The sequence below is a fragment of the Geotrypetes seraphini genome, chromosome 1 (assembly GCF_902459505.1).
Source record: "Geotrypetes seraphini chromosome 1, aGeoSer1.1, whole genome shotgun sequence".
Classification (NCBI taxonomy): domain Eukaryota; kingdom Metazoa; phylum Chordata; class Amphibia; order Gymnophiona; family Dermophiidae; genus Geotrypetes; species Geotrypetes seraphini.
Window position 1 is genome coordinate 455,839,941 of NC_047084.1, and position 27,929 is coordinate 455,867,869.

A 27,929-nucleotide genomic window follows, 5' to 3' on the forward strand; every position below is an offset into this window, starting at 1 on the left:
CTCCTTTCAGTTTTTCCCTCTGCATTTTTACTCCTTCCAGATGTTCGCATCCAGACAATTCCTTGATGTAATCCCTCATCCAATGAGTTAGTTTTTTAAAAGTCTAGAACATTTGCATCTGAATGAGCCCTTTCTATACCCGTCTTAATATTAAACCATACCATGTAGTGATCACTGGATGCCAGATGATCACCCACTATAACATCAGAAACACTTTCTCTGTTTGTAAGCAGTAAGTCCAGTAAGTCCCGATTGGGTTCCATTACCGGTTGCTGGAACAGTTCTCCTTGTAGAGCAGGGGTGTCCAACCTGCGGCCCGAGGGCTGCATGCGGCCCCGTGAAGTATTTTGTATGGCCCCAGTCGAGGGCGATGCAGTGTTTTCCTCTGCTGCCCCTGGGTGTTTACCGTCTTGCCAGCTCCTTCCTCTGTCTTACTGCAGCGTTTGTACGTTTGTGTGGCCCCAGAAACATTTTTTGAGGCCAAAACGTTGGACACCCCTGTTGTAGAGAATTCAGGATCTCCCTACTTCTAGAAGTCCCTGCAATAGGGATACCCCAATCAACATCCGGCATGTTAAAATCACCTATTAGTAAAACTTCCACTTTTTTAGATATATTCTGAATGTTTACTATTAAATCACTGTCCACTTCTTCCATCTGTGAAGGAGGTCTGTATATCACACCAATGTAAATACATTCACCATTCCCTCTTTCCAAATTGATCCACAGTGCCTCTTCCTTGCCCTGCAGATCCTGCAATTGTGTGGCTTTACTATGATCTTTAACATATAATGCTACTCCCCCCTCTTTTTCTTCCTACCCTGTCTTTCCTGATCCCTACATCCCAGTCATGGTTCTCCATGAACCATGTCTCTGTGATCACCACTATATCCAACTCATCTTCTTCCATCACAGCTTCTAGATCCAGAATCTTGTTTCCCATACTTCGAGCATTAGAATACTGTACACTACTTTCCAGATATTGCCCCTTTTCCCATCTTTGTAGAGGTATTTAGTGATTTACTTACTAGAGGGCTTATACTCACCTGGAGCTTTGATCAAAGTTGATATGTCTTGGCAATCTTTGTATAACATTTTGGATTTTGGTACCAGGCAGTCAGCATATCTCCCGGGACAACATGTTTGGTCTGCAGATGGATACTTCTGTACCCCGTAGAAAGGAATCACCAACCACCACTACCTTATGCCTCTTAGTGGTCATGGATCCAGCAATTTGGGGGATTTCAAGCTTTGGTAACGTCCTCTCCCTGGGTTGCTCGCATCTCCTCCACTTCCAGGACAGCATACTGGTTCTTCAGTTCAAGGTCGGGGGAGTAACAGTATCAATCTTGCAGTGTTCCGTAATCTGAGCCCAGCTGTCTTCCCTCAGCATAGCTGCTTCTTCCCCACTGCTGGAAATCTTTGACGCCTCATGAACCATTTCATCGATGTACCTCTCATTCACACGGATGCTTCTCAGTCTTACCACCTCCTCTCTCAGTTCCTTTACCTCCTTCATGATAGATTCAAGCTGAAGACAACTTGCACATGGAGCCACTCTCTTTGCCTGGGCAACATTTTCTGTCTGCACAGAGACAGAAGCTGTAACCTGAGCAGCAGCTTTGGTGCTACAATGTTTCCCAGCCATACTGTGGTGCAGAAGTACTTACACCTGGAAGAATAAAGAAAGGGCAGAAAAATCCTTTCAAAGTAATGCCCTGTTCCAGGTTGGCTGAAGAGCCTATAAATCAAAAAGCTCTGCCTTGGGGTAGGCGGGAGGGAATTAAATTAACACCAGAGCCTTTCCTCAACAGCTATATATGCCCTAATCTGATATTATGCCCTGAAATGCAATCTAAAACACTAATCTAGGCAAAAACACTGGTTTGTATTAAACCGTAACAGAGACTCTAAAGGCTACACTATTGCCCAATTGATTTTGCTGAGCTAAAAAAGAAAACTACAAAGATATAACCTACTGTAACCCATTCCTCCCCTCAAGGGTCACCTGCGGACTCTGATCTCTTAAGAAAGTCCTCCATTGTATGCAAATCTCTTCCATATATTTTCATTGTGGACATCCTGAAAATCTGACTGGCAAGGGAGTACTCCTGGACCGACTTGGGAAACACTGGTCTAGACAATTGCCACATGAAATGGTCCAGGCACTAGGACAAGTGGCAGCAGATATGGGGAAAAGTCAGGCAGTTTGTTTTTTTCCACTAGAAACAAAACAAATAGAAATGAAGCACTGTGATGAAAAAAATAATTGCAATGATGGAATAAAAAAATATGACAATCAGAAAGGCTTTGGCGGTCTTGGAATTTATTTCCTACCTAATTCCTTTTTGACCTCTGTAAGATTTCATTCATATCAAGGACAAATGGTTTCAGGGTTTCCCTAAGACAGATAACATAATAATAGAATGCTCTTGGTGAAAGCAGTTAGGGGTACAGAATGATACTGACCTCTTTTCCCTGGGAATGGGACACTATTTACAGGCAATGATTTATATACCACTAAAGAACAACCGCAGACCATGGCAAAGCCCCTTAAAATTCCAACACCGTGGCTAACCCTCATTGTTTCCTGCAACAACAAGATCTGCAATGGGGCCATCCTGAGCAAGTACTGGATTGTAACCACAGCTGCATGCGTGGAGGATGTGTAAGTCCTTCTTTTGTGTTTTTGTGTTCGTAGGACTGGTCCAGTCATGGTGCTGTCATCAGTGCTTTCAAAAACAATAGAATTCTGATCTAATAACAGGAGAAAATGTGTAGTTGCTAGCCTTTCTATGTGGCTATGCACAGTGGCCTTTGGAAATTGCAGTTTAAATTTTGTGCTGCTGGCTCTTCCACATAGCCAGTGTGGAAATGGACCACCTTGGGTGCTATCTTGGTGGGGGCACCTCTCCACCTCTCCATCCCCATATACCTCTTTGGCTCTTCACCAGCACGAGCAGCATCTCCAACCAGGAATTGATGTCAGAGGGCGAGCCAAGGCTGGTGTGGGCATTAGGTTGGAGATGCTGTTCGTGCCGGCGAAGAGTTATAGAGGTACAGGGGGGGGGGAAGGGAAGTGGGTGCACGGCGGGGGTAGGGGGTGGGAAAGGAGAGGGGGCAGAGAAAAGGGTGGGTGGGGGCACCTCATACTCTCTCTATGCCACTGCACATAGTTGCTGCATTGTGACATTACGCTGTTGGCCTTTCCATATGGCCTTCAAACTAGCTCTCTGCTGTCAAGTTCTTCTCATGGCTCCCATGCAATGACCCTTCTGTTACATCTCAGGAGTCCATACATTAGGTTTTGCAGAATTGTGATACAGCTTTCAGCACCTCCCACATTGCCAGTGGAGTATCTGCTCCCTGCAAGCGAACTGTGCAGAGGTGTTTCTGATTTGCTCTGTTTAGTTTTTCTTATTTTCAGCTTTTAGTTTGTTTATTCTGAGGTTTTAGTGCCCTGAGACCCCATATTTAAGAATACTCTTCTTGGGAAAAGATGCAGGTTCCACTGAGCAGGACTGTAGCTTACAAGGCAAACCTTTGGGTGAACCTGTAGGGTCAGCCTGCTGTGTGTTACTTCGGGTCTCAATGTCCGTTCTCCTGGGAGCCAACTCGCCTTCTGAATTTTTTAGTGCAGGCTGTGGGCACCCTGAGTAAGAATCCACAGGGTATCAGGGAGCCTGCTGCATAATTCCCCCCCCCCCCGGTCACACTTCGATGTTCCTTGGGGGGTGGAGGTCTTGGACATGGTCGATCTGACTGGCAGCCCGAAGAATTCCTGGTTTGGAGTCAATTTTGGAACTTTCTGAGGCAGAAAATCCTTACCATTACTTCCAGCTGCAGAGAGAGCTGACAGGCAGGTACTTTCACAGAACTGTAAGTACAGCCCCATTATTTTCTATGGGAAAATTGGAGGAGGGGTGTCCAAAAATCTCAATTCTTTATTGTCCCTCTAGACCGGCACAGAACAGATGGGTTTACGTTCTTCTGCCAGCAGGTGGAGACTGAGACACATTGACTTTTGCCATTAGTACAAGTGGGTTGTGCAGTCCCATCTACAATCAGTCTGTTCTCAGTCTCCAGCAGGTGGAGGTGCACCTGTGCAGTCCCTTTGATAGTTAGGGTCTGTTGGATCTGGTTAATGAGCTTTTTATTGTCCCATTTTGTTGTCTGGACAGAGCTTGGGGGACCCTTTTGGGGGTCTATCCGACTTCGGGGATGACACACTCAATGGGTTGAAAGTCCCTCCCCCCATTTCCTCCACCTCCCCAATTTTATTTCTGTAGAAGAGCCTCAGCTGTAGCCTGGCCACCCCTCAGGCAGCCGGTTTAAAGGAAGCTTTGTTTTTCATTGCTTTCCTTCTTTTCTAGCCATAGATTTTGTGCATTGATTTCCTGTGTGTATGATATGAGCACTTTTAAAAAAGCAGAAGAAGTGTGTTTCACATGTGCGCTGAGCGGTGGATGCAGCCGGCATGTGCACAAAGTGCTCCAGCCGTTTCGAGGGGGAATCCACATTGGCTTTGGATGCCGGCGTATAGAGTTCTCCTTTGCATGTGAATTTCTCGTTGGCAGTGGACGATGTAGAAGCCCGTGCTTCCTCCGCGGCCTACTCAGGGGTTTCCTTGACTGTCGATGGTCAAGGAAATAAGATTGCCCTTGTCGCCGAGAGTACTGGGGATTCTCTTACCACTGCAGCAGTGGATGCCTGCAGTTCTGTTGTAGCGGCTGGGTCTAGGCAGGCCTCATTGCCGCTTCTGGCCTTGAGAGACAGTTTTTCAGTGGGATTTTCTTCGGTTTTGGCAGGAAGCTCTGCCATTTTGCCTATGGCCTCAGGTGACTTTCCTCCTGTTTTAGAGCAACAGGAACAGGTCCTAGCTGTTATTTCTGCACCTGCAGTGAGTTTGGTTATGCCGCCTGGACGGTTTTGCCCTGATTTTGTTTTAAAAGACACTCAAAAAAGCAGTAGAAGTCAATAGGTTCTCTAAAGGGTTCAACCTGCAATCTCTGCACTTGAGTGAAAAAAACCACATGAACATGATATAATTTAAATCATAAAAATTATTGTGAAACGGGGTGTCCTCAGTGTAAGAGGTCAGCGAAGGGAGAAAATTATCCAGTGCTTTACACAGTAAGGCACAGATTAACCAACCACTGCCTGCACACCATCATAGGACACCTCACTTATGCTCAAATTAATCGTGTAATAACTTAAACAGTGATACTCAATTTATCAATCATACAAGTGCAAGATAAGGCAGGAAAAACCACTCTGAGAACCCCCCAGACAGCTCCTAGATATAAACTCAGACTTGGCTTGAAGATTTGTCCGTTGGTCTGCAGTCAAATAAGGGGGGCAGCATTGCTACACCACCTTATAACTAGGTTCAACCAAGCCCGGTATCGGAGACTCACAGTCCCTTCATCAGGAACCCGTTGGCCAGTAAAAATGGAGATGAATCACACGTTGCTGCATCCGGCAAACAGTTGAAAGACCAAACCAGCTGAGAGGAGGGCGGAGCTAACAGAGCGGCGCGCATGCGGCGCTTAAAAACAAATCAGGAGAGATGTCAAAAACAAAGCAACCAACCAGAAGCCATGTCGGCACTGGCCAGTCAAAAGGAGCACTACACAATTGTATTTCACTCGATGCTGTCATTGAGACCAAATGACAGCACAGTATTCAATTGAAAAATCCAGAATTGTCCCTGCAATTGAATGCGGGCCATTTTAACTCCTTTAAAGTCCCACAGTAACTGTTCAAGAACGAACCATGTAAGATCATAAAAATCATGGCCTTTCTCCAGACAATGGGGAACTATGGGAGCAGATAAAGTAGCGGTGTTGAGTCTACTTTTATGTTCTGACAGTCTTGTCTTGATCTTTCTGCTTGTCCATCCCACGTATAAAAGATTACTTGGACAAGTGATCACATAAATCACCCACTGCGACAGGCAAGTAGTTTGGTGTCTTAATTTGTATTCACGATGGGTTTGAGGATGCTGCCAACTGGAGATGGAAAGAGTATTGCGGTACATATTACAGTGTCTCCCTTGAATAATGGAAGTATTAAGAGCCATGTGAGTTAACAAATTACTCAAGTTCTTGGAATGGAAGAACACAATCCGAGGGGGATCCTTAAAGATAGAATGAGAGTTCAGTATATGCCAATGTTTCCTGATGATATAGGCTACCTTTTGAGCTTGATCAGAAAATGAAATGACACAGACTTGCTGATCAGAGATTTTGTTTTAGTCATGTACAAGACTTATTTGTAGTTGCTGGGGGTCCTGCTTCTTCCCTTGGGTTCTACGGGTCTGCTGGGGGTTCTTTACCTTCCACGTCTCACCCCGCTCAGTTTCCCCTGCCTCCTTCCAGTCTTCCCAGCCATCGTCCATACAGCAGGGGATGTCTTGGGACAAATAATTTTTTAATGGATGACCTGATCTCTCCGGATGAGGACTTGGATCTTGGGATGGACTCCCAAGATCTTTTAGGGGGGATGATGTGGACAGGGTGGGGATTTGGAGGCAAGAGAGATTGAAAAGGACACAAGAGGGAAGGAAATGCAAGAAAGGAAAAAGCTGCAAACTCAAGTATATGTACACAAACGCAAGGAGCCTTACAAATAAGATGGGTGAATTAGAAGCCATAGCACAAAAAGATAACGTTGACATCATAGGCATCACAGAAACATGGTGGACTGAGGAAAACGTCTGGGACACTGTGCTACCGGGATACAAACTATACCGCAGAGACAGAGTGGCTCAAAAAGGTGGGGGCGTTGCCATATACGTCAAAGAGGAAATTGAATCTGCTGGAGAGAACACGCCACAACTGACGGATAAGTTAGAGTCTCTATGGGTCAAAATTCCAGGAACAAATGGCCTGGAAACCAAGATCGGCATCTAGGGCAGTCCAAAGAAATTGATGGAGAAATGACAGACGAGATTAAACGCAACTGCAAGGGAGGCAACACAGTTATCATGGGTGACTTCAACTATCCGGGAATAGACTGGAACCTAGACATCTCCGGCTGCATTAGAGAGACCAAGTTCTTGGATGCTGTAGGCGATTGCTTCCTGGAACAACTTGTCAAGGAAAATACTAGAGGAAATGCAATTCTGGACTTAATTCTAAATGGCCTGCGAGGACCAGCACAAGATGTAGAAGTAGAAGGGACGCTGGGAAGCAGTGATCACAATATGATCCGCTTTGATCTGGACGCAGGGGAGAAACATCGGTCCAAAACGACAGCCACGGCACTGAACTTCTGAAAAGGGAATTACGAAGGGATGAGACTCATGGTAGGGAAGAAGATTAAGAAGAGGATAAGCACTGTAAAAACGCTAGAGCAAGCTTGGTCCCTTTTTAAGGATACAGTCACTGAGGCGCAAAATATATATATACCGCGTATCAACAAGGGATCCAAGAGGAAAAAGAACAAAGAACCGGCGTGGCTCACTGTAGAGGTGAAGGAAGCGATCAGAGACAAGAAAACTTAATTTAAGGAATGGAAAAGGTCAAAAACGGATAAAACTGGAACAAGCACAAACAACATCAACGCAGGTGCCATAAGGCGGTAAAAGGGGCCAAAAGAGACTACAAGGAAAAAATAGCCAAGGAGGCGAAGAACTTCAAGCCCTTCTTTTGATATATTAAGGGGAAACGACCCGCAAAGGAAGTGGTGGGACCTTTGGATGACCATGGAATAAAGGGAGCACTAAAGGAGGACAAAGCAATCGCTGACAAACTGAACACATTTTTTTGCATCTGTATTTACCAAAGAAGATGTACACAGCATACCGGAACCCATCAGGCTATATGCTGGAAACGAAGACGGAAAGCTGACAGGATTGACGGTCAGTCTAGAGGAGGTATGTAGGCAGATTGATAGGCTTAAGAGCGATAAATCCCCAGGACCGGATGGCATCCATCCGAGGATCATCAAGGAACTGAAAGGGACCATAGCTGAACTGCTTCAACTAATAGCCAATCTGTCGATCAAATTGGGAAAGATTCCGGAAGACTGGAAGGTAGCGAATGTTACACCGATCTTCAAGAAAGGTTCAAGGGGAGATCCGGGGAACTACAGACTGGTGAGTCTAACCTCTGTACCGGGAAAGATGGTAGAGTCACTGATAAAGGACAGCATCATTGATCACCTTGACAGAAATGGGCTGATGAGGACCAGTCAGCACGGTTTTAGCAAAGGCAGATCGTGTTTGACGAACTTGCTGCACTTCTTTGAGGGAGTAAACAGACAGATAGACAAGGGCGATCCAGTCGACATTGTATATCTGGATTTTCAGAAGGCAAGGTTCCGCATGAACGACTACTTCGGAAAATTGCAAGCCATGGAATTGAGGGTGAAATACTCACGTGGATTAAAAACTGGCTGGAGCATAGGAAACAGAGAGTGGGGTAAATGGACAATACTCGGACTGGAAGAGCATCACCAGTGGGCTGCCGCAGGGCTCGGTGCTTGGACCCGTGCTCTTTAACATCTTTATAAATGATCTGGACATAGGTACGACGAGCGAGGTGATTAAATTTGAGGATGATACGAAGTTATTCAGAGTAGTTAAGACGCAGGGGGGTTGTGAAGATCTGCAACGTGACATAATCAAGCTCAAGGACTGGGCATCGACATGGTAGATGAGGTTCAACGTGGATAAGTGTAAAGTGATGCATGTCGGTAACAAAAATCTCATGCACGAATACAGGATGTCCGGGGCGGTACTTGGAGAGACCTCCCAGGAAAGGGACTTGGGAGTTCTGATCGACAAGTCGATGAAGCCATCCACATAATGTGCGGCGGCAGCAAAAATGGCAAACAGAATGCTAGGAATGATAAAGAAGGGGATCACGAACAGATCAGAGAAGGTTATCATGCCGCTGTACCGGGCCATGGTACGCCCTCACCTGGAGTACTGCGTCCAGCACTGGTCGCCGTACCTGAAGAAGGACACGGTACTACTGGAAAGGGTCCAGAGAAGAGCGACTAAGATGGTTAAGGGGCTGGAGGAGCTACCGTACAGCGAAAGATTAGAGAAACTGGGCCTCTTCTTTCTCGAACAGAGGAGATTGAGAGGGGACATGATCGAAACATTCAAGGTACTGAAGGGGATAGACTTAGTAGATAAGGACAGGTTTTTCACCCTCTCCAAGGTAGGGAAAACAAGAGGGCACTCTCTAAAGTTGAAAGGGGATAGATTCCGTACAAACGTAAGGAAGTTCTTCTTCACCCAGAGAGTGGTAGAAAACTGGAACGCCCTTCCAGAGGCTGTTATAGGGGAAAACACCCTCCAAGGATTCAAGACAAAGTTAGACAAGTTTTTGTTGAACAAGAACGTGCGCTGTTAGGGCTAGTCTCAGTTAGGGTGCTAGTCTTAGACCAGAGGGCCGCCGCGTGAGCGGACTGCTGGGCATGATGGACCACTGATCTGACTCAGCAGTGGCAATTCTTATGTTCTTATGGAGGCACTGGTTGGCGAGGATTCATCAGTCGTGTGTGTTTATCACCAGGAACAGCTGCAAGAGCTCATTCTCCAGGTGTCTTCGGTTTTGCGTTTTGAAGAGGAAGCTAAGGACCCTCTGTGTGTTGTGGACCCTCTGCTTCGGGGGATGTGGTCAGCATCCTGCTCTTTCCCTATGCATCAGGATATTTGGGATGTGATGCACGCACAATGGAAAACTTCAGACGTGCCTTTTTGCTTGGCGCGGTCCATGGCCAGGCTTTATCACATTCCTGATGGGAATAAGGATACCTTTAAGTCTCCTGTGGTTGATGCGGTGGTATCTGCTATCGCATGTAGGCATACTGTGCCAGTTGAGGGTGGTTCAGCACAGAAACATCCTCAGGATCATAAGATGGAGGCTCTCCTTAAGCAAAGTTTTGACGTGGCTGCCTTAGCCGTCCAGGTGGCGATTTATTGCGGTCTGGTGGCCTGGACTTGTTTCCGGTGGGCTGAGCGTGTTCCTGACTGGGAGTCTGCTTACTGGTCCTTGGTGGATCAAGGATGTGGCTAAGATTGAGCTCAGTGCTTCTTATCTCGGATGCCATGTATATTCTGTTGCCAAGTCCATGGCCCTCAGAGTAGCTACTCACTGCAACCTGTGGCTATGGGGTTGGTCAGCGGATTCGGCCTCTAAGGCTAAGCTCAGTAAATTTCCTTTTTGGGGCTCCTTCCTCTTTGGGGAGGAGTTGGATAAGCTTGTTCTGGCCTTGAGTGACTCTAAAGTGCCTCGGTTTCTGGAGGACTGACCTCACCAGGCATCACGTGGTGGCGTCACCCATGGGTGTTTGTGTGATTTTTGTCATTATTGCCCTGGCTGGGGCTCGGCTTCTTTACCTTTCATAGGATGTTTCTTTCAGTGCATGCAGTCCTTTCGAGGAGCCCTATGGGGGATCGGGACTCTGCTGGTGACACCTCCACCACTTGACTTGCTGCAGATTTTTTCCCAGGTTCCGGTGGGAGCCAGATTTCGAGAGTTTTACCGGGGGTGGGCCGAGATCACAGCAAATCAGTGGGTCCTGGAAGTGATTTGGGACAGCTATGCTCTAGAGTTTTCCTGATCTTTACCAGATCATTTCCTCTCTTCTCCTTGTCAGGCAGCTTGGAAGAAGCAGGCATTTCATCAGATGATGTTCAGGTTACTAGGCCTCAAAGCGGTGGTCCCGGTGCTTCCTCAGGAGATTCGCACCAGCAGGTACTCTATTTACTTTGTGGTGCCTAAGAAAGAGGGGTCTTTTTGGTCCATTTTGGATCTGAAAGGTGTCAACAGGGCACTCCGGATTCTGTCTTTTTGTATGGAAACCCTGAAATCGGTAATTCTTGCTGTCCAACCTGGGGAATTTTTTACTTCTTTAGACCTGATGGAGGCATATCTGCATGTTCCAATTCAGTCTTCCCATCAGCGATTCCTTTGCTTTGCGATTTTGGGAAAACATTATCAGTTTCGTGCACTTCCCTTTGGTCTGGCCACGGCTCCGCGGACTTTCACCAAGATTATGGTGGTGGTGGCGACGGCCTTGTGCAAGGAGAGCATTCTGGTTCAACCTATCTGGACGACTGGTTGATTTTAGCAAAGTTATTTCAGGAGAGCTCCCGGCTCACAACTCGAGTAGTGGAGTTTCTGCAGTCACTGTGTTGGATGGTCAACCTGTCCAAAAGCCAGTTGACTCCGTCTCAGCGCTTGGAGTATCTCAGAGTTCTCTTCAATACCGGCTTCAGGAGAATCTTCCTTCCTGAGGCCTGGGTATTGAAATTGCAGTCTCAGATTCGCTCCCTGCTGGATTGTTGCTACTCTTGGGCACAGTATTTTCTTCAGGTCCTGGGATCAATGGCGGCCTCCCTAGAAGTAGTCATGTGGGCTCAGGCTCACATGCGCCCTCTTCAGTATATGCTTCTTTGGCAGTGGTCGCCACAGATTTATGATCTGGACTCTTAGTTCATTGCAGCCTGCGCTGGCGGCTACAGTCTTACAATCTGGTCTAGGGGGTGAGTCTGGATCAGCCCCAGTGGACAGTGCTTCTTACGGATGCCAGTCTCCTCAGTTGGGGAGCTCAATGTCTCGGTTGCTTGGCTTAAGGCAGCTGGTCGTCGATGGAGGCTTCCTGGTTTATCAATATTCTGGAGACCAGAGCCATTCGGTTGGCGTTGCTGGCTTTCCAGCTGTTGCTGGAGGGCAAGTTGTTTTGGGTTCTCTCAGACAATACCATGGTCATGACTTATATCAATCGTCAGAGGGGCACAAACAGCCATTTGGTAGCACAAGAGGTGACTCTTCTCATGGAATGGGCAGAGGCTCATCTTCTGAACACCTCAGCTTCCCACATAGTGAAAGTAGACAAAGTCCAGGCAAACTTCCTCAGCCATCATATGCTGGATCCCGGCGAGTGGTGTCTCAGGCTGGAGGCCTTCAAGTTGATTGTTCAGTCCTGGGGCCGGCTAGTCATAGGCCTCATGGCCATGAGTGTCAATGTCAAAGCGCCGAGGTTCTTCAGTCGGTTCAGGGATTTCCAAGCTGAGGGGATGGATGCTCTGGTGCAGCTTTGGCTGATGGTCGGTCTGCTGTATGTCTTTCCTCCGTGGCCTCTGGTGGGCAGAGTGCTTCTTAGAATTGCTCATCATGCAGGCCGCGTGATCCTGGGGCTCAAGACTGGCCCAGGCACCTGTGGTACGCAGATCTGGTTTGGTTGCTCGTGGCAGATTCTCTTCCGTTGCCCCTCTCGCCTGACCTTCTGACTTAGGGTCCCATTCCCATGTTCGATCAGTGTCCCTTATGTCTTAAGGCTTGGCTTTTGAAAGAGACTACCTAAGTAAGAAAGGATATATGGATAAGGTGATCTCCACCTTCTTGGGTTCTCGGATACTTTCCACCTCTTGGGCTTGTGTGCGCATTTGACGTATTTTTGAAGAGTGGTGTTCTGCACATGACGTGGTTCCCCTTCATGCATCTTTGCCTCACATTTTGGAGTTTTTGCAGGATGACCTGGAACGGGGCCTTGCATGGTCCTCTCTCAGGGTACAGATTGTGGCTTTGTCTTCCTTTCACGGTCTATTGCATGGTCGGCGTTTGACCTCCTATCCAAATGTGTTTCAATTCTTGAGTGCAGCGAAATTGCTCCTGCCACCATTTCGTCCTTCAGTTCCAGCCTGGGATATCAATCTGGTTTTTTCCATACTTGTTCGACCTCCTTTTGAGCCTCTTGGCTCCTGCCCTTTGAAGGACCTTACTCTTAAGGCAGTGTTCCTGATGGCCATTACTTCCGCAAGACACGTTTCAGAATTGCAGGCCTTTTCATGTAGACCTCCTTTCTTGGAGTTCTCCAGGGTGCAGGTCATGCTGCAGCTAGTTCCCTCCTCTTTCGAAGGTGGTTTTGTTTTTTCATGTCAGCCAGTCCATTGTCTTTCCAGTCTTGGGTAGTCGGGAGGGCTCTTTGGATCAGAGACAGTTGCACAAATTGGATGTCTATAGGGTCCTTCGCTCTTATGTTCAGCGGACCCAGGAGTTCCGTCAGGTAGATTGTCTCTTTGTCCTGTTAGCAGGTCCTCATAAAGGGGGCAGTGCTTCCAAGGCTATGATTGCACTCTGGATCAAGGAGGCTTCAGTGTACCTTCTTCAAAAGAAACCTGTCCCAGATTTTCTCAAAGCTCATTCCACTTGGGGTCAGGCAGCCTCTTGGCCTCTCTTGATCCAACGGAAGCCTACCTTCATATTCTCATCTTTACAGACCACATAAAATATCTGAGGTTTCATGTGCTTCAGGGGCATTTCCAGTTTGCGGCTCTTCCATTTGGATTGGTGACAGTACCCCACACTTTCACCAAAGTTATGGTGGTTGTTGCAGCTAATCTCCAAAAGATAGAAATCCAAGTACACCCCTACCTGGATGATTGGCTAATCAGAGCTTTGTCCAGATGGGAGTGTGAGCTGGCAGTGAGACAGGTGTTGGATTTACTCCAGCAGTTGGGCTGGATAGTCAACTACAAGAAGAGTCATGTGGAACTGGTTCAGAATTTAGAGTATCTGGGCATTCATTTTGATACAGCTCAGGGTGAAGAGTTTTACTTCACCACTTGGAAAAGACCAATGACGTTTATCTTTCCAACCATCTGTTTGTGCTAACTAGCCAGTTCAGGCATGGCAGACTGGAGTCCAAGGCTTCTATAGCCAGATGGATTCATATGGCCATCTCGTGGGCGTACATCACCTGTGGTAAGCAGCCACTGATTTCTCTCAAGGCACACTCGACCAGGAGTGTCGCATTTTCCTGAGCGGAGTCTCGGGCAGTTCCTTCTTCAGAGTTTTGTAGAGCAGCTACTTGGTCTACTTTGCATACATTTACAAGATTTTACAAAGTGGATGTAGCAGCTCGAGAGGACGCAGCCTTTGGATCCTCTGTATTGTGGGCAGGGTCTTCTGTCCCACCCTAGATGTCAGCCATTGATTTGGTACATCTCCTAACATACGGACTCCTGAGGAGATATAACAGAATGAAAGATTAGGTTCTTACCTGGATAATCTTCTTTCTATTAATCTTCTCAGGAGTCCGTATGGCCCTCCCTCAGTATATGTTGTTTTGCCTGCTTTTCTGCCTCGAACATTTCTAGATTCAAGGCCTGGCATTCTTCTTATGTCAGCCAGATGACCAAGCATAAGGAAATCTGTATAAGTGTATTCCATAACTTCTGGCTTCTTTAATGTTAGTGCTTGTGGCAGAACAGCAGTTTGGTTCTCTATTGCTTCAATGTTTTAAATTCCTGTTAATCATTGTTCAAATTCTTTTTCTAAGTTACAGATCAGAACAGAATTGTATAATGTGTGTGGGGAAGTTCCCCATATCCTTCCTTCTTTGTATTTTGTTCCAGTGGAGCTCGATTGCTTTGGGATGTAACTGAAAGGGGGCAGAATACTCCACTTGCAATGTGGGACGTGCTGAAAGCACAAAGTATTATTACACTTTTGCAAAACCCGGTTCGCAGGAATGGATTGATCACCTAACCTGAGAAGATTAACAGAAAGAAGATTATCCAGGTAATAACATAACCTTTCATTGCTCCTGGTCCTTGCATGTGCTGCTGGTGTGCTACACTTCATGTTTTGAGGCAAAATTTGAATTTGGCAGTTTTGCATGTTCCCCTGTGTTCTCCCCATCTGAAAGATCTTAAAATCATTGTTTTGAGGGTTTCCTTTCTGTGAAAAATATGATTTGGGTGCAAATTTCTTGACAATGGCCATCTTGGATTTTTAATGATCTTTTTTCTAAAGTTTCCTGCACTTCCGAAACTTCAATTTTTGCCTCAATAGTTCATGGTGTGGATGGTCCTGTTTCCTGGAGGTATTGTGGTCAGGAGTCCACTTTTAAAAATTATTGTGGGGCTAAACCCAATTTCCAGTGCAATAAGTGAGACATTTTAGACATGTGGGTTGTATCCCATCCCAAAGGCTGTGTGCCATTTGCAGAAGAAATCTACTCTGGATTTTTTCTGTGACTCTCTTGTATTTCACTGGGAGTTTTAGCACAACCTACAGTTTTTCCCTTCTGCACACGTGTCTGAAGAAGTGTTTCTGTTCGGCTCTTCCCTTTTTCTTATTTTATTTGTTACAAGTGTTTAAGCCCGTTACATTAACGGGTGCTAAAGTAGATGTGTCTGTCTGTCTTTCTCTCTCTCTCTTTTTCCGCTGTCTGTCTTTCTTTCTTTCTGTCTCTCTCTCTCCATGGCCACTTTCTACACTCAGGCCCAACAATTATCCCTTTCTATTCCCTCCTTCCTTCCTATGTCCTTAGGCCCCCCAGTGTCTCATTCCTATGTCCTTAGGCCCCCCAGTGCCTCCTTCCTATGTCTCCCCCTCACTGCCTTCCAGCCTTTGTCCCATCCCCCTTCCCCGAAGCTAGCCAGCCTACCTCCCTCCCTATCTGCTGCACTAAAGCCAGCCTGCCTGCCTCCCTCCAGCACCAAAGCCGAAGTATGCCCCCCCATACCGGCCTCCACTGCTGCAACCTACTGTCTGGCCTACCACTGCTTCAAACATCCCCCCGGTCCGCCGCCCGCCGAAACTAAACCAAAAGGAAAAGGGTCCGCCGCAGGCTCCAGCTGAACGCATCGAACACTGCTACGGAGCTACAGATCATGGAGGCAGGGATCACGAAGTTGTAAGTGCGAATGTGCGCTTAGGGTTTTATTATGATAGATTTTCATCCTTATTTGGGCTTTGTTTGAGCTCAGAGCGATTTTTAAGCTCTGCTTGCATTGAGATCACACAGACTTTGGTCTGCAGCTGACAGGCCAATCCCAGTGGGTACTTGTTAGCCAGCCTGCATTGGTTTCATAGGATCTTGGGGCTATTCCCATGTTTTTTCTTCCTCCTGCAAAACTGAGGTTCGAGCATAGGTTGTTAGGCATACCTAGGAGACTCAGTGGTATCTTGCAGGGTGCTGGCTGTGTTTTTTTTTTGCCTCAACCCTTTGCTGAGTGTTTCTATGGGTCTGCGACGGTGGAGTTATTGTCAGACACCATGTCTGATTGGCAGCCAGAAGATCAGCATCAAAGAGGCATTCCCAGCAGGAGGCAGTGAATTTCTGATTCCAGCTACTGTAAGAGAGCTTAAGCAGGCTGCAGCACATATCCAACACAGGTCACAGTGAGCCTCTGAGGTAGTTCGATGGGGGTGGGGGTGTCTGAATTTAGCAGTTTTTGAGGTTTCTGTATGTTCCCCCACCTGAACGATCTTAAAATCACCATTTTGGAGTTTTTCTTTCTGTGAAAAATATGATTTTGGCACGGATTTCTTGATGGCGGCCATCTTGGATCTTTAGCAATCTTTTTTTTCTAAAGCTCCCTTCACTTCCAAAACTTCAATTTTTGCCTCAAAACGTGTTCTGATGGAGTCCTTGGGCTCTCCTAATGTGAATTCTTGCAAGGATTGTACAAATTTAGCACCTCAGGAGCATCCTTCTGACGCGTGGCACAACCGGAAGAGGTGGGATGGCCTTTGCTTTTTTCAGGGCTTGGCATGGCTGAAGGATCTGCACAGACAGACGTTGGACCTGAACGTGTTGCCAGAGGATGTGGTAAAAGCAATTAATGTAGCTGGTTTTAAAAAAGGTTTGGATAAATTCCTGGAAGAAAAGTCCATAGTCTGTTGTTGAGACGGACATGGAATGGTAACATGGAATACTGCTACTATTTGGGTTTTGCCAGGCACTTGTGACTTGGATTGGCCTCCTTGAAGACGGGATACTTAGCTAGATGGACCATTTGTCTGACCCAGTAAGGCTATTCTTATGTTCTTATGACCTTCCACAGCCCAAGAAACGTAAAATGAAGCACCTAAGGGTGCCTCTATGCCCCAGGGATAGGCTTTTACAGATATCATGAAATATCTGTGGAATGCGTTTCAGAGCAGTCATTCTTTGCCTGCACATTCCTGCTCCATCTCAGACTTATTTTTTTCCAGCACTGCTTCTGAGGGTATGGCCTTATCATAGTCAGCCGCTGTTCCTGGGCAGGCTGCCCCGGTCCTGGGGGATACTTATGATGATGACCAGCTTGCTGACCCCATGTTTTCAGGTGCTGCGCTTGATCTGCGGCTGTATGCCGGATCTTCATATCCCTCAGAGGTTTTAGATCCCTGGGGGATGATCCCATGATTCTGCATTTATTTAAGTATGCGACTTTGCCAGACCTTATTTCGGAGTCTATGCAGGAGTTGTTGAAATTAGTCATTTGGTTGACTCCATCCACTTCCTCTTCGTGGCTATGTGATGTGAGCCTGACTTCAATTATAGGGAAGATGGTGGAAACTATGATCAAGGATGGTATTTGCGAGCACATCGAGAGAAATGGCCTACTGAGAACAAGCCAGCACGGATTCTGTAAGGGAAGGTCATGCTTAACGAACCTTTTGTACTTCTTTGAGGGAATAAGCAGTCGGGTGGACAATGGGGAACCCATAGACATCATTTACCTTGATTTTCAAAAGGCTTTCGACAAGGTGCCACATGAAAGGCTGCTTAAAAAGCTGTGGAACCACGGGGTGGGAGGGGATGTGCACAGATGGATTAAGCACTGGTTGTCGGGTAGACTGCAGAGGGTCGGAGTAAAGGGACAATATTCTGACTGGCGGGGAGTCACGAGCGGTGTACCACAGGGATCGGTGCTGGGGCCGTTACTCTTCAACATATTTATCAATGACCTGGAAAAGGAGGCAAAGTGCGAGGTTATAAAATTTGCAGACGATACCAAACTGTGCGGCAGAGTTAGATCCAGGGAGGAGTGTGAGGACCTGCAAAGGGACCTGGACAAGCTGGAAGACTGGGCAAACAAATGGCAAATGCGCTTTAATGTGGAAAAATGCAAGGTCATGCATATAGGGAAAAAGAACCCGTTGTTCAACTACAAATTGGGGGGGGCATTGCTGGGAGACAGCAGTCTAGAGAGAGACTTGGGTGTGCTTGTGGATGCATCACTGAAGCCATCTGCGCAGTGCGCAGCAGCCTCGAAAAAAGCCAACAGGATGCTGGGCATCATAAAGAGGGGCATAACAACCAGGACGCGGGAAGTCATCATGCCATTGTATCGAGCGATGGTGCGTCCACATCTGGAATACTGCGTTCAGTATTGGTCGCCACACCTCAAGAAGGACATGGCGGTACTTGAGAGAGTCCAAAGGAGAGCAACGAAACTGGTAAAAGGGCTGGAACACTGCCCATACGCCGAGAGGTTGGATAGGCTGGGGCTTTTCTCTCTGGAAAAGAGGAGGCTCAGGGGAGATATGATAGAGACCTTCAAGATCATGAGGGGCATAGAGAGGGTGGATAGGGACAGATTCTTCATATTGAAGGGGACAACAGGTACGAGGGGGCATTCGGAGAAACTGAAGGGAGATAGGTTCAAAACAAATGCAAGGAAGTTTTTTTTCACCCAAAGGGTCGTGGACACTTGGAATGCGCTACCGGAGGAAGTGATCAGGCAGAGTACGGTACAGGGATTCAAACAGGGATTGGACGGATTCCTGAGGGATAAAGGGATTGTGGGATACTGAGAGAGGTGCTGGGATGTAATACAAGTATAGAAAGCTAACCAGGTAATAAGTATGGAAACCCAACCAAGTCGTGAATGTGCAAGACCGGAGGGTTAGGACTTCGATGGGAAGATAGGACTTAAATGGGAAACCAAGGTGGCAAGGGGGCCCCTTCTGGTTATTCAGACAGGTCGTGACCTGTTTGGGCCGCCGCGGGAGCGGACTGCTGGGCGGGATGGACCTGTGGTCTGACCCGGCGGAGGCACTGCTTATGTTCTTATGTTCCTCCTTTCCCTGGCATCCTGATATAAGCATTCTGATCTCTGAGCATTCTGATCTCAGAGTAGTGGGACTCTCCAGAGGGTGCTCTTAGGGTTGCAAGGGCAATGTCTCATCTCTATCCTGTGGCAAAAGAGTGCCAGCAGCTTGTTGGTTAGCCTAAGGTGGACTCTCAGGGAGCGCAGGTGACTAAGCACACCTCCCTTCCCAGTGAGATGATGTGGTGCTTGAGGACAACCAGGACCATGTGTATGTGGTCCATAGGAGACTCTTTGAAGCAGTGGCTTTAGGCTTAAAGGCTGCTTTAGCAGCGTCCTTTGTCATATGCGCTTGCCTGTCTCATCTACACATGCTGGAGAATAAGGCTGTGGAGCCCCCTCCTCAGCTGCTTATGGCTGGAGGGGCTTATGTTGCTGATGCCTTATATGACCTTATGCGAGTCCTGGGTAAAGTTTCAGTGTACATGGAATTGGTGTGGCTCAATGTAACGATCAGAGACAAGAAGGCTTCGTTTAAAGAATGGAAAAGGTCAAAAACAGATGAAAACTGGAAAAAGCACCTTGATGGACATAATCTGATGAGGACCAGCCAGCACGGCTTCAGCAAAGGAAGATCTTGCTTGATGAACTTGTTGCACTTCTTTAAGGGAGTAAAGAGGCAGATAGACAAGGGCGACCCGGATTTTCAGAAGGCGTTCGACAAGGTCCCGCATAAATGACTACTTCAAAAAATTGCAAGCCATGGAATTGAGGGTGAAATACTCACGTGGATCAAAAACTGGTTGGCGGATAGAAAACAGAGTGGGGGTAAATGGACAATACTCATGACTGGAAAAGCGTCACCAGTAGAATGCCACAGGGTTTGGTGCTTGGGCCCATGCTCTTCAACATATTTATAAACGACTTGGAAATTGAAACGATGAGCGAGGTGATTAAATTTTGCAGACGATACAAAGTTATTCAGAGTAGTGAAAATGCACGAGGATTGCAATGACCTGCAACAGGACATAAACATGCTCAAGAAATGGGCCGCAACATGACAAATTAAGTTTAACATAAATAAGTATAAGGTGATGCATGTCGGTAACAAAAATCTTGTACACGAATGTCTGGTGCAGGATGTCTGGTGCAGTCCTCGGAGAGACCCCCCAGGAAAGAGACTTGGGAGTACTGGTCGACAAGTTGATGAAGCCATCCGAACAATGTGCGGCAGCGACGAAATGGGCAAACAGAATGCTTGGAATGATTAAGAAGGGGATCACGAACAGATCGGGAAAGGTTATCATGCCGCTGTACTGGGGCATGGTGTGACCCCACCTGGAAAACTGCGTCCAGCACTGGTCGCCATACATGAAGAAGGACACGGTACTACTCGAAAGGGTCCAGAGAAGAGCGACTAAAATGGTTAAGGGGCTGGAGGAGTTGTACAGTGAGAGATTAGAGTAACTGGGCCTCTTCTCCCTTGAAAAGAGGAGACTGAGAGGGGGCATGATTGAATTGTTCAAGATAATGAAGGGAATAGACTTAGATAGGTTGTTCACCCTCTCCAAGGTAGGGAGAACGAGAGGGCACTCTCTAAAGTTAAAAGGGGATAGATTCCGTACAAACATAAGGAAATTCTTTTTCACCCAGAGTGGTGGAAAACTGGAACGCTCTTCTGGAGGCTGTCATAGGGGAAAACACCCTCCAGGGATTCAAGACAAAGTTAGACAAGTTCCTGCTAGAACAGAACGTACGCAGGTGAAGCAGACTCAGTCAGGGCTCAGGTCCTTTACCTAAGGGCCACCGCAGGAGCGGACTGCTGGGCATGATGGACCACTGATCTGACCCAAAAGCGGCAATTCAATTTCTGCTCACAGAATGCTCTGGATTCAACAATGGGCTGGTGATTCTACCTTCAAGGCTACTCTAGCGAGACTTCCCTTTAAAGGGCAGTTGTTGTTTGGCAAGGGCCTGGACGATTGCATGAATTCGGTGGTGGACCTTTGCCCTAAGACCCTGCCTGATAGGAGGCCCCGGTCCTCTAGAGGTTCCGGGTGCATTCATTTTCATGCCTCCAGGCATTCCTGCCCATATTCCAGTACCAAGCCTCAAAGGTTTTCACAGGGCTCCAGGCAGAGGTTCTCTGGTTACAGACGTATCCAGCCTTCAGTCTCCATTTAGCTCCCTCTGTCAAAAAGGTGCAATGATGCCGAGGGATGCCCCTCTTCAGATAGGGAGCAGGCTTTTGGCGTTCCTGCAGGCCTGGGAACACATTACGTCCAATCAGTGGGTTCTGGACATTATTTGATAGGCTACAGGCTGGAATTTGCCTGGCATCTAATGGATTGATTTGTGGACTCTCCTGTGCGGTGCCTGGAAAAAGCGGTCAGGGTGCAAGCCACCCTTCAAAGATTGCTGGATATTCAGGCCTTAGAGCCAGTGCCACCTGACCTCTCAGGCTTTGGCAGATACTCCATATACTTTATCGTGCCAAAGAAAGACGCCAATGATTGGAGGCTTATCCTGGATCTTACACATGTGAATGAGGCTCTCAGGATCCTGTGTTTTCTTATGGAGAGAGTGAGGTTTATCATAGCAGTAGTGGCACCGAGAGAGTTCCTTGCCTTTCTGGATCTCACAAAGGCTTACTTGCACATCCTGATTTTTCTAGCTCACCACAAATTTCTGTGCTTTCATGTCTTAGAAAGTCATTACCAATTCTTGGCTCTGCCGTTTGGCCTAGCGACGACTCCTCAGACCTTCATCAAGGTGATGGTGGTTGTGGCAACTCACTTGAGGAAAATAGGTTGGCAGATGCACCTATACTTGGATGACTGGCTGATCAGAGCCCCTTTGTTTGCCGAGAGTCAGTGCACTGTGGATCAAGTGATCTGGATTTTGGAGGACCTCGGGTGGATCGTGAATTTCAGAAAGAGCAGTTTGTTGCCCATGCAATCTCTGGAGTACCTGGGTGTTCTGTTTGACATGGTAGCTGGCTGCATCTATCTTCCAGAGGCAAGCAGACAAAAGCTATGAGCTCAGATCTCTTCTGGACAAGGCAATTCCATCAGCGAGGGACTATCTTCAAGTCCTGGGGTCTATGGCAGCCACTCTGGATGTAGTGCCATGGGTGAGGGTGCACATGAATCCTCTCTGGCATGTGTTGCTCTCCCGCTGGGCTCTGCACAATGATGCGTTACATACCTCTCTTCCTTGGACTCTGGAGGCCACAGCCAGCATGAACTGGTGGCTCCTTCCACAGTCTCTTTCCATAGGCATGCCACTGTGAATTGAGGGGTGGTAGATTCAGGGGCAATGTTAGAAAATTCTACTGTACGGAGAGGGTAGTGGATGCCTGGAATGCGCTCCCGAGAGAGGTGGTGGAGAGTAAAACTGTGACTGAGTTCAAAGAAGCGTGGGATGAACACAGAAGATTTAGAATCAGAAAATAATATTAAATATTGAACTAGGCCAGTTACTGGGCAGACTTTCACGGTCTGTGTCTGTGTATGGCCGTTTGGTGGAGGATGGGCAGGGGAGGGCTTCAATGGCTGGGAGGGTGTAGATGGGCTGGAGTAAGTCTGAACAGAGATTTCGGCAGTTGGAACCCAAGCACAGTACCGGGTAAAGCTTTGGATTCTTGCCCAGAAATAGCTAAGAAGAAAAAATTTAAATTGAATCAGGTTGGGCAGACTAGATGGACCATTCAGGTCTTTATCTGCCGTCATCTACTATGTTACTATGTTACTATGCTTCACAAGTCATTGTGATGACAGACGCCAGCCTTCAGGGCTGGGATGCCCATTGCATTCGTCCCATTCAGTGGTGTAGGACCTCTTCTCAAAGGAAGTGGTCAATCAACAGATTAGAACTGAGGGCCATTTGTTTGGCTCTAGTGAAATTGCAGAAGACTCTGGATGGCCAAGCGGTCAGTGTCTTCTCTGACAATGCAACAGCAGTGGGCTACATCAATTGCCAAGGAGGTACGAAGAGTGCAGTGGGCTATGTCAATTGCCAAGGAGGTACGAAGAGTGCATCTCTGACTCTGGAGGCCCATCTGCTCTTTCACTGGGTGGAGTATCACTCTAAGCACTCTCGGCAGCGCACGTGGTGGGAGTCAAAAATGTTCAAGCAGACTTTCTCAGCTGACAGACTTTGGATCTGGGTGAGTGCGTGCTGTCCTCAGTGGTGTTCCAAGCCAATGTGTGGTGCTGGTGACGGCCTTGCTTCAACCTCATGGCCATGGTACAGAACAAAAAGGCTGATCATTTCTTCAATCAAAAAATTGAGCCAGGAAGCGAGGGTCTGGATGCTCTGGTTCAGCCATGGCTGCAGGAAGTCCTTCTGTATGTTTTTCCTCCTTGGCCCATGATAGGCAGAGTTATTCAGCAGATCACAGCCCATCTGGGGTGAGTCATTCTGGTGGCTCTCACAGACCATGGTACTTAGATCTGATGCTTCTATGTCGGGGTCGCAGCCTGCGGTTCTGCACACATCTGGATATTCTTATGCAAAGTCCGGTCTGCATGGAGGATCCAAATCGCTTTGCTTCTACAGCAGGGCTATTGAGCATGCAGCTTTATTACGCAAAGGATATTTTGATGTAGTCATTGCTACTCTGCTCAAATCTAAGAAGTCAACTATTTACCTGCATACGCTAAGGCGTGGAAGACTTTCCAACATTGGTGTATACAGCTCTGATTTCAGTGGATCTCACCTTCCTCTAAGCGGGCATGGATAAAGGCCTTACAATGGCATCCCTTCAGGTCCAAATTGCTAGGCTGTCTTGTTTCAGAGCCCAGGATTTTAATTGCTTGATTCTCATCCTGACATCACCAAATTTCTGAAGAATGCTCTTCTCATTAGACCACCAATCAAACCACTGTTCCCTTCCTGGGACCTAAACTTGGTGCTGTCTTACCAAACTTGGGACCTAAACTTGGTCTTACCAAAGCTCCATTTGAGCCTTTGAGAGACGCTTCCCTCTTGGACTTGACGCTCAAGCCTGTTTTTCTGGTGCGAGACATGACTCGGAACTCCAGGCTCTTTCTTGTCGAGAGCCCTTCCTGAGGATCTCAGATAGAAACATAGAAACATAGAAATTGACGGCAGAAAAGGGCCTCAGCCCATCAAGTCTGCCCACACCAATGACTCACTCCCTGACTTTTATTCCCCTAGAGATACCACGTGAATATCCCATTTTCTCTTAAAATCTGACACGTTGTTGGCCTCAGTCACCTGCTGAGGTAGCTCGTTCCAATGATCAACTACCCTTTCGGTGAAGAAGTACTTCCTGGTATCACCATGAAATTTCCCTCCCCTGACTTTCAGCGAGTGCCCTCTTGTAACCGAGGGCCCTGTAAGACAGAAGATATCATCTTTGACCTCTATACGCCCCGTAATATACTGGGATTTCCCTGCGCATGGTTTTTTCTTTTCTGCCGAAGGTAGTTTCGGCTTTCCATGTTAATCAGGAGGTGTGTTTACCTGTTTTTCAGCCTTCTGGCTCAAAGACGCAGGATCGTATCTTGAGAAAATTGGACATGCACAGAGTTCTTCTACACTATTAATGAGTTTCATCTCTCTGACCATCTGTTTGTACTGACTTATTCTTCCAAGTAGGGTGCTCCCGCTTCCAAGGCCAGTATTTCCAGGTGGATCTGGAAGGCCATTTCATCAACCTAGGGAAACAGTCTCCCATTTTTGTAAAGGCACATTCTGCCAGAAGTGTGACATCTTCATGGGCCAAAGCTAGAACGATTTCTCCAGAGGAGATTTTCAGGGCAGCGACGTGGTCTACTTTACACACATTCGATAAATTATACTGAGTGGATGTGGCGGTAAGACTGGTCTCCATCTTTGGGTCCTCAATCTTGAGGGCCGGCGCAGTCAGCATGCACTAGCTCTTTGGGACTGCTTTTGTACGTCCCACATGTCTAGAATGTCTCACCTATTGCACTAGAAAAAGAGATTAGGTTCTTACCTTGATAATATCTTTTCCAGTAGATAGGTGAGACATTCTATACTCCTATCCTGTCCTTGCTGCGCCTGCCTACTGTCTCATTCTGTTTATGCCATTCCAAGTTGCTCTTTGATTCCAGTCAGCCCTTCAAGAATTTTGTATATATGTTCATATGCATGCTGAGGTCTTTCCTGAGCTCCTTTGATGCTTTTGTTAGCTGTTTCAATTTGTGCTTATATATTGAGCAGAACAATTGTGTTTAGGAATTTCCCTTTGATGTCTCTACATCACATTGCCTGTGAGAGTTCTAGGAGCTTGGGTACTAATTGTAGGTGGTGCTAAAACTCCCAGTGAAGTATAAGAGCATCACAGAAAAAAATCCGGAGTGGATTCCTTCTGTATATGGTTCGCGACTATTGGGATACTAGTTACTTGTCTAGAATGTCTCACTTCCTGTATCTACTGGAAAAGATGTTATCAAAGTAAGAACATAATCTCTTTTTAAATGGCCTCCCCATGGTCACAATCAAGGAGTTTGTTCAATTTTGGAGGTGCTCACGCACCCATAGCAACCTCAGAGCTGGCTCCCTTGAGTCAGAGGTGTAAATAGGTGGGTCAAGGGAAGTGGCCACTCCCCCAGATGGATTTTGAATGAAATGACACCTATGCAAATCAGCCCTTCAGTTTTGCACCCGTGCCTATTTTACAAAAGGTCTGCTCTACCTTACATCAAAGTCTAGCTATGCTTCTGATCCTGGCCTCTGGTTATTTAGTAGCAGTTGTTATATTTCAGAAGGTCCATAAGTCATCAAAGAAACAGAGAGCAGCAGAAATTTTGGGCACCACATCTTTCTCCGGAGACAAGCAAGGGAAATGCAGGCACACTTGCTGGTGAAGTCCTCTGACTGAACTGCATGGCAGTAGATTTTTTTTTTCTACTGAGCATGTGCTGACTACCTTGTTTCTGGGACTCCGCCTTTCAACTGCCAGTTTTTTCTTTGACCAGTGCCAGTTAGGTCATAGCTCTCCCTTTTCTTGCCTCTTCAGACAAAAAAAAGTAAAACCAGAAAGATTAATAATAGTAATAACTAGTTTTAAATTGACTTCTTTCATTGAGAATAGTTTTTTAAAAAAGGAAACAAACAGCCAGTTTCTTCGTGCAGCAGGATTACTACCGGTATTTTTACTTTTACACAGCCAGAAGCCTCGTATACACAGCGGTCGTTAGGACCGCAAAAAAGTCAACGGATGGACGGAGCGGCGAGTCGCGCTTCAGGCATGAAGAACTCTCCTACACCACACTGATCTCCAACAGCCCCTCCCCCTCAGGGCCCATGCTAGGTACTGCCAGGGGAGGGAAGACTTTTACCACCGCAGCTACCTGAAAAAAACCCCAAAAACCAAGAAGTAGGTAACTGCGGCCAACGTTCGATGGCGATACCTGGCTATTGAGGCTAACAACAATCTCTGATGCTGCACTCCTCTCCAATGGCCCCTTCCCCTCAGGGCCCATACTAGGTACCACTGGGGGAGGGAAGCCCTTCAATGCCGCAGCTGACTGAAAGAAAAAGAAGTCAGCAACCGCGGCCAACATTCTATGAAAACAAGCAGCTCCGGAAGCTAACAAATCCCAGACGCCGCACTCTTCTTCAATGGCCCTTCCCCCTCAGGGCCCAAGCCATGTACTCCTAGGGGAGGGAAGCCCGACACCTCAGCTGACTGAGAGAAAAAAAGTCAGCAACTGTGGCCAACATTATATGAAAACAAGTGGCCCTGGAGACTAACAAGGAAATCCCCAATGGCGTACTCCTATTCAACGGCCCCTCCCCCTCAGGGCCCAAGCCAGATACTGCCGGGGAAGGGTAGCTCTTTCAGTGCCGCAGCTGACTAAGGAAAAGAAGTTGGAAATCGCGGCCAACATTCACAAGAAACAAATGGTTCTGGAGACTAACAAAACACCTGCCCCGCCGGTTTATGTGAAGTCAGCATGTGACAAAAACAGCCCGCGTCTGCTGCTTCTTCATAGAAACTGACAGAGAGGCCTCCTGTGGGCACTGTGAATGCCTCGCAGTCCTTAACCTTGACTCATCTGGATGCAGGTAATGCTTTATCGTCTCATTTGGTAACTAACAGGTGTCTGCCTTCTCTTTCTGACATATCTGTTCCTCAGAAACAGCTTTCTATATCTATTTTCCTATACACAGTGACCCCACAGGCGTAGGGCTCTTTAGATGTTTTATTTACTTTTTTCTCACTTTTACAAAGCTTCATGAGAGATAGTGCTGCTCTGCTCCACCAGGTTTCCCCTGCTCAGGCTGTCTTTGAGTATATTCCACAATAATAGTAAATATTGAACTAAGGCAGGCTTGCATGGTATGTGTCTGTATATGGCTTTTTGGTTGAGGATGGGCTAGGGAGGGCTTCAAAGGCTGGGAGGGTGTAGATGGGCTGGAGTGAAATTTGACAGAGACTTCGACTGTTGGAACCCAAGCATAGTACCGGGTAGAGCTTTGGATTCTTGCCCTGAAATAGCTAAGAAGAAAAAATTTAAATTGAATCAGGTTGGGCAGACTGGATGGACCATTCGGGTCTTTATCTGCCGTCATCTACTATGTTACTATGTATGTGCCATAACTATAATACAGCAGCCACTGCCAGACCCTTTCTGCCCAAAGATGTTGCAGATATAGCTTGGTCTCAGCGCACATCATTCTGCCCTTCACCTCAACAGCGGCTGTCTCCAATTCATACAGGGTATGATCCTCAGAGTCCGCTCCTCTAGATTCTGACCCTCCTCCTATCCAAAATTTCTTCAGAAAGTGTCTAGTCTACTGAGTCTAAACCAGGCTGTCATACCACCTAATAAGACAGATTTTCAAGCAATTCTTCAGTCTTGTCAAACTCTTTTTTTAATATATATGTTTATTGAAAGTGAAAAAGGTCATACTAGTCGAAATACAAATTCAGAGAAATACAAAAGTATCCAAATACAGGAAATATGAAACAAAAGCACCAGCTCTCACCATCAGAACCAGCCGAGCCGGAGACTCAAAAGTACAATAGAACAAAAGTAAAAGCATGTCTCCTCTTCGACTATGAATATCAAAAAGAATGGGAAGATAATATTATCAGGAGCAACAAGTACAGTGCCCTTCCACCATTTTTGAGTAA

At 46.9% G+C, this 27,929-nt stretch overlaps 1 protein-coding gene across 2 annotated transcripts in view; it reads left to right on the forward strand.

Moving 5' to 3' along the window:
- Positions 1-27,929, forward strand: part of LOC117349026 (protein clarinet-like) — a 404,996-nt gene that overhangs the window by 263,894 nt on the left and 113,173 nt on the right. For both annotated transcript variants that reach the window (XM_033921891.1, XM_033921900.1), the window contains exon 8: positions 2,503-2,668. In XM_033921891.1, the coding sequence (XP_033777782.1) occupies positions 2,503-2,668 (166 nt within the window). The remainder of the gene's footprint in view (positions 1-2,502; positions 2,669-27,929) is intronic.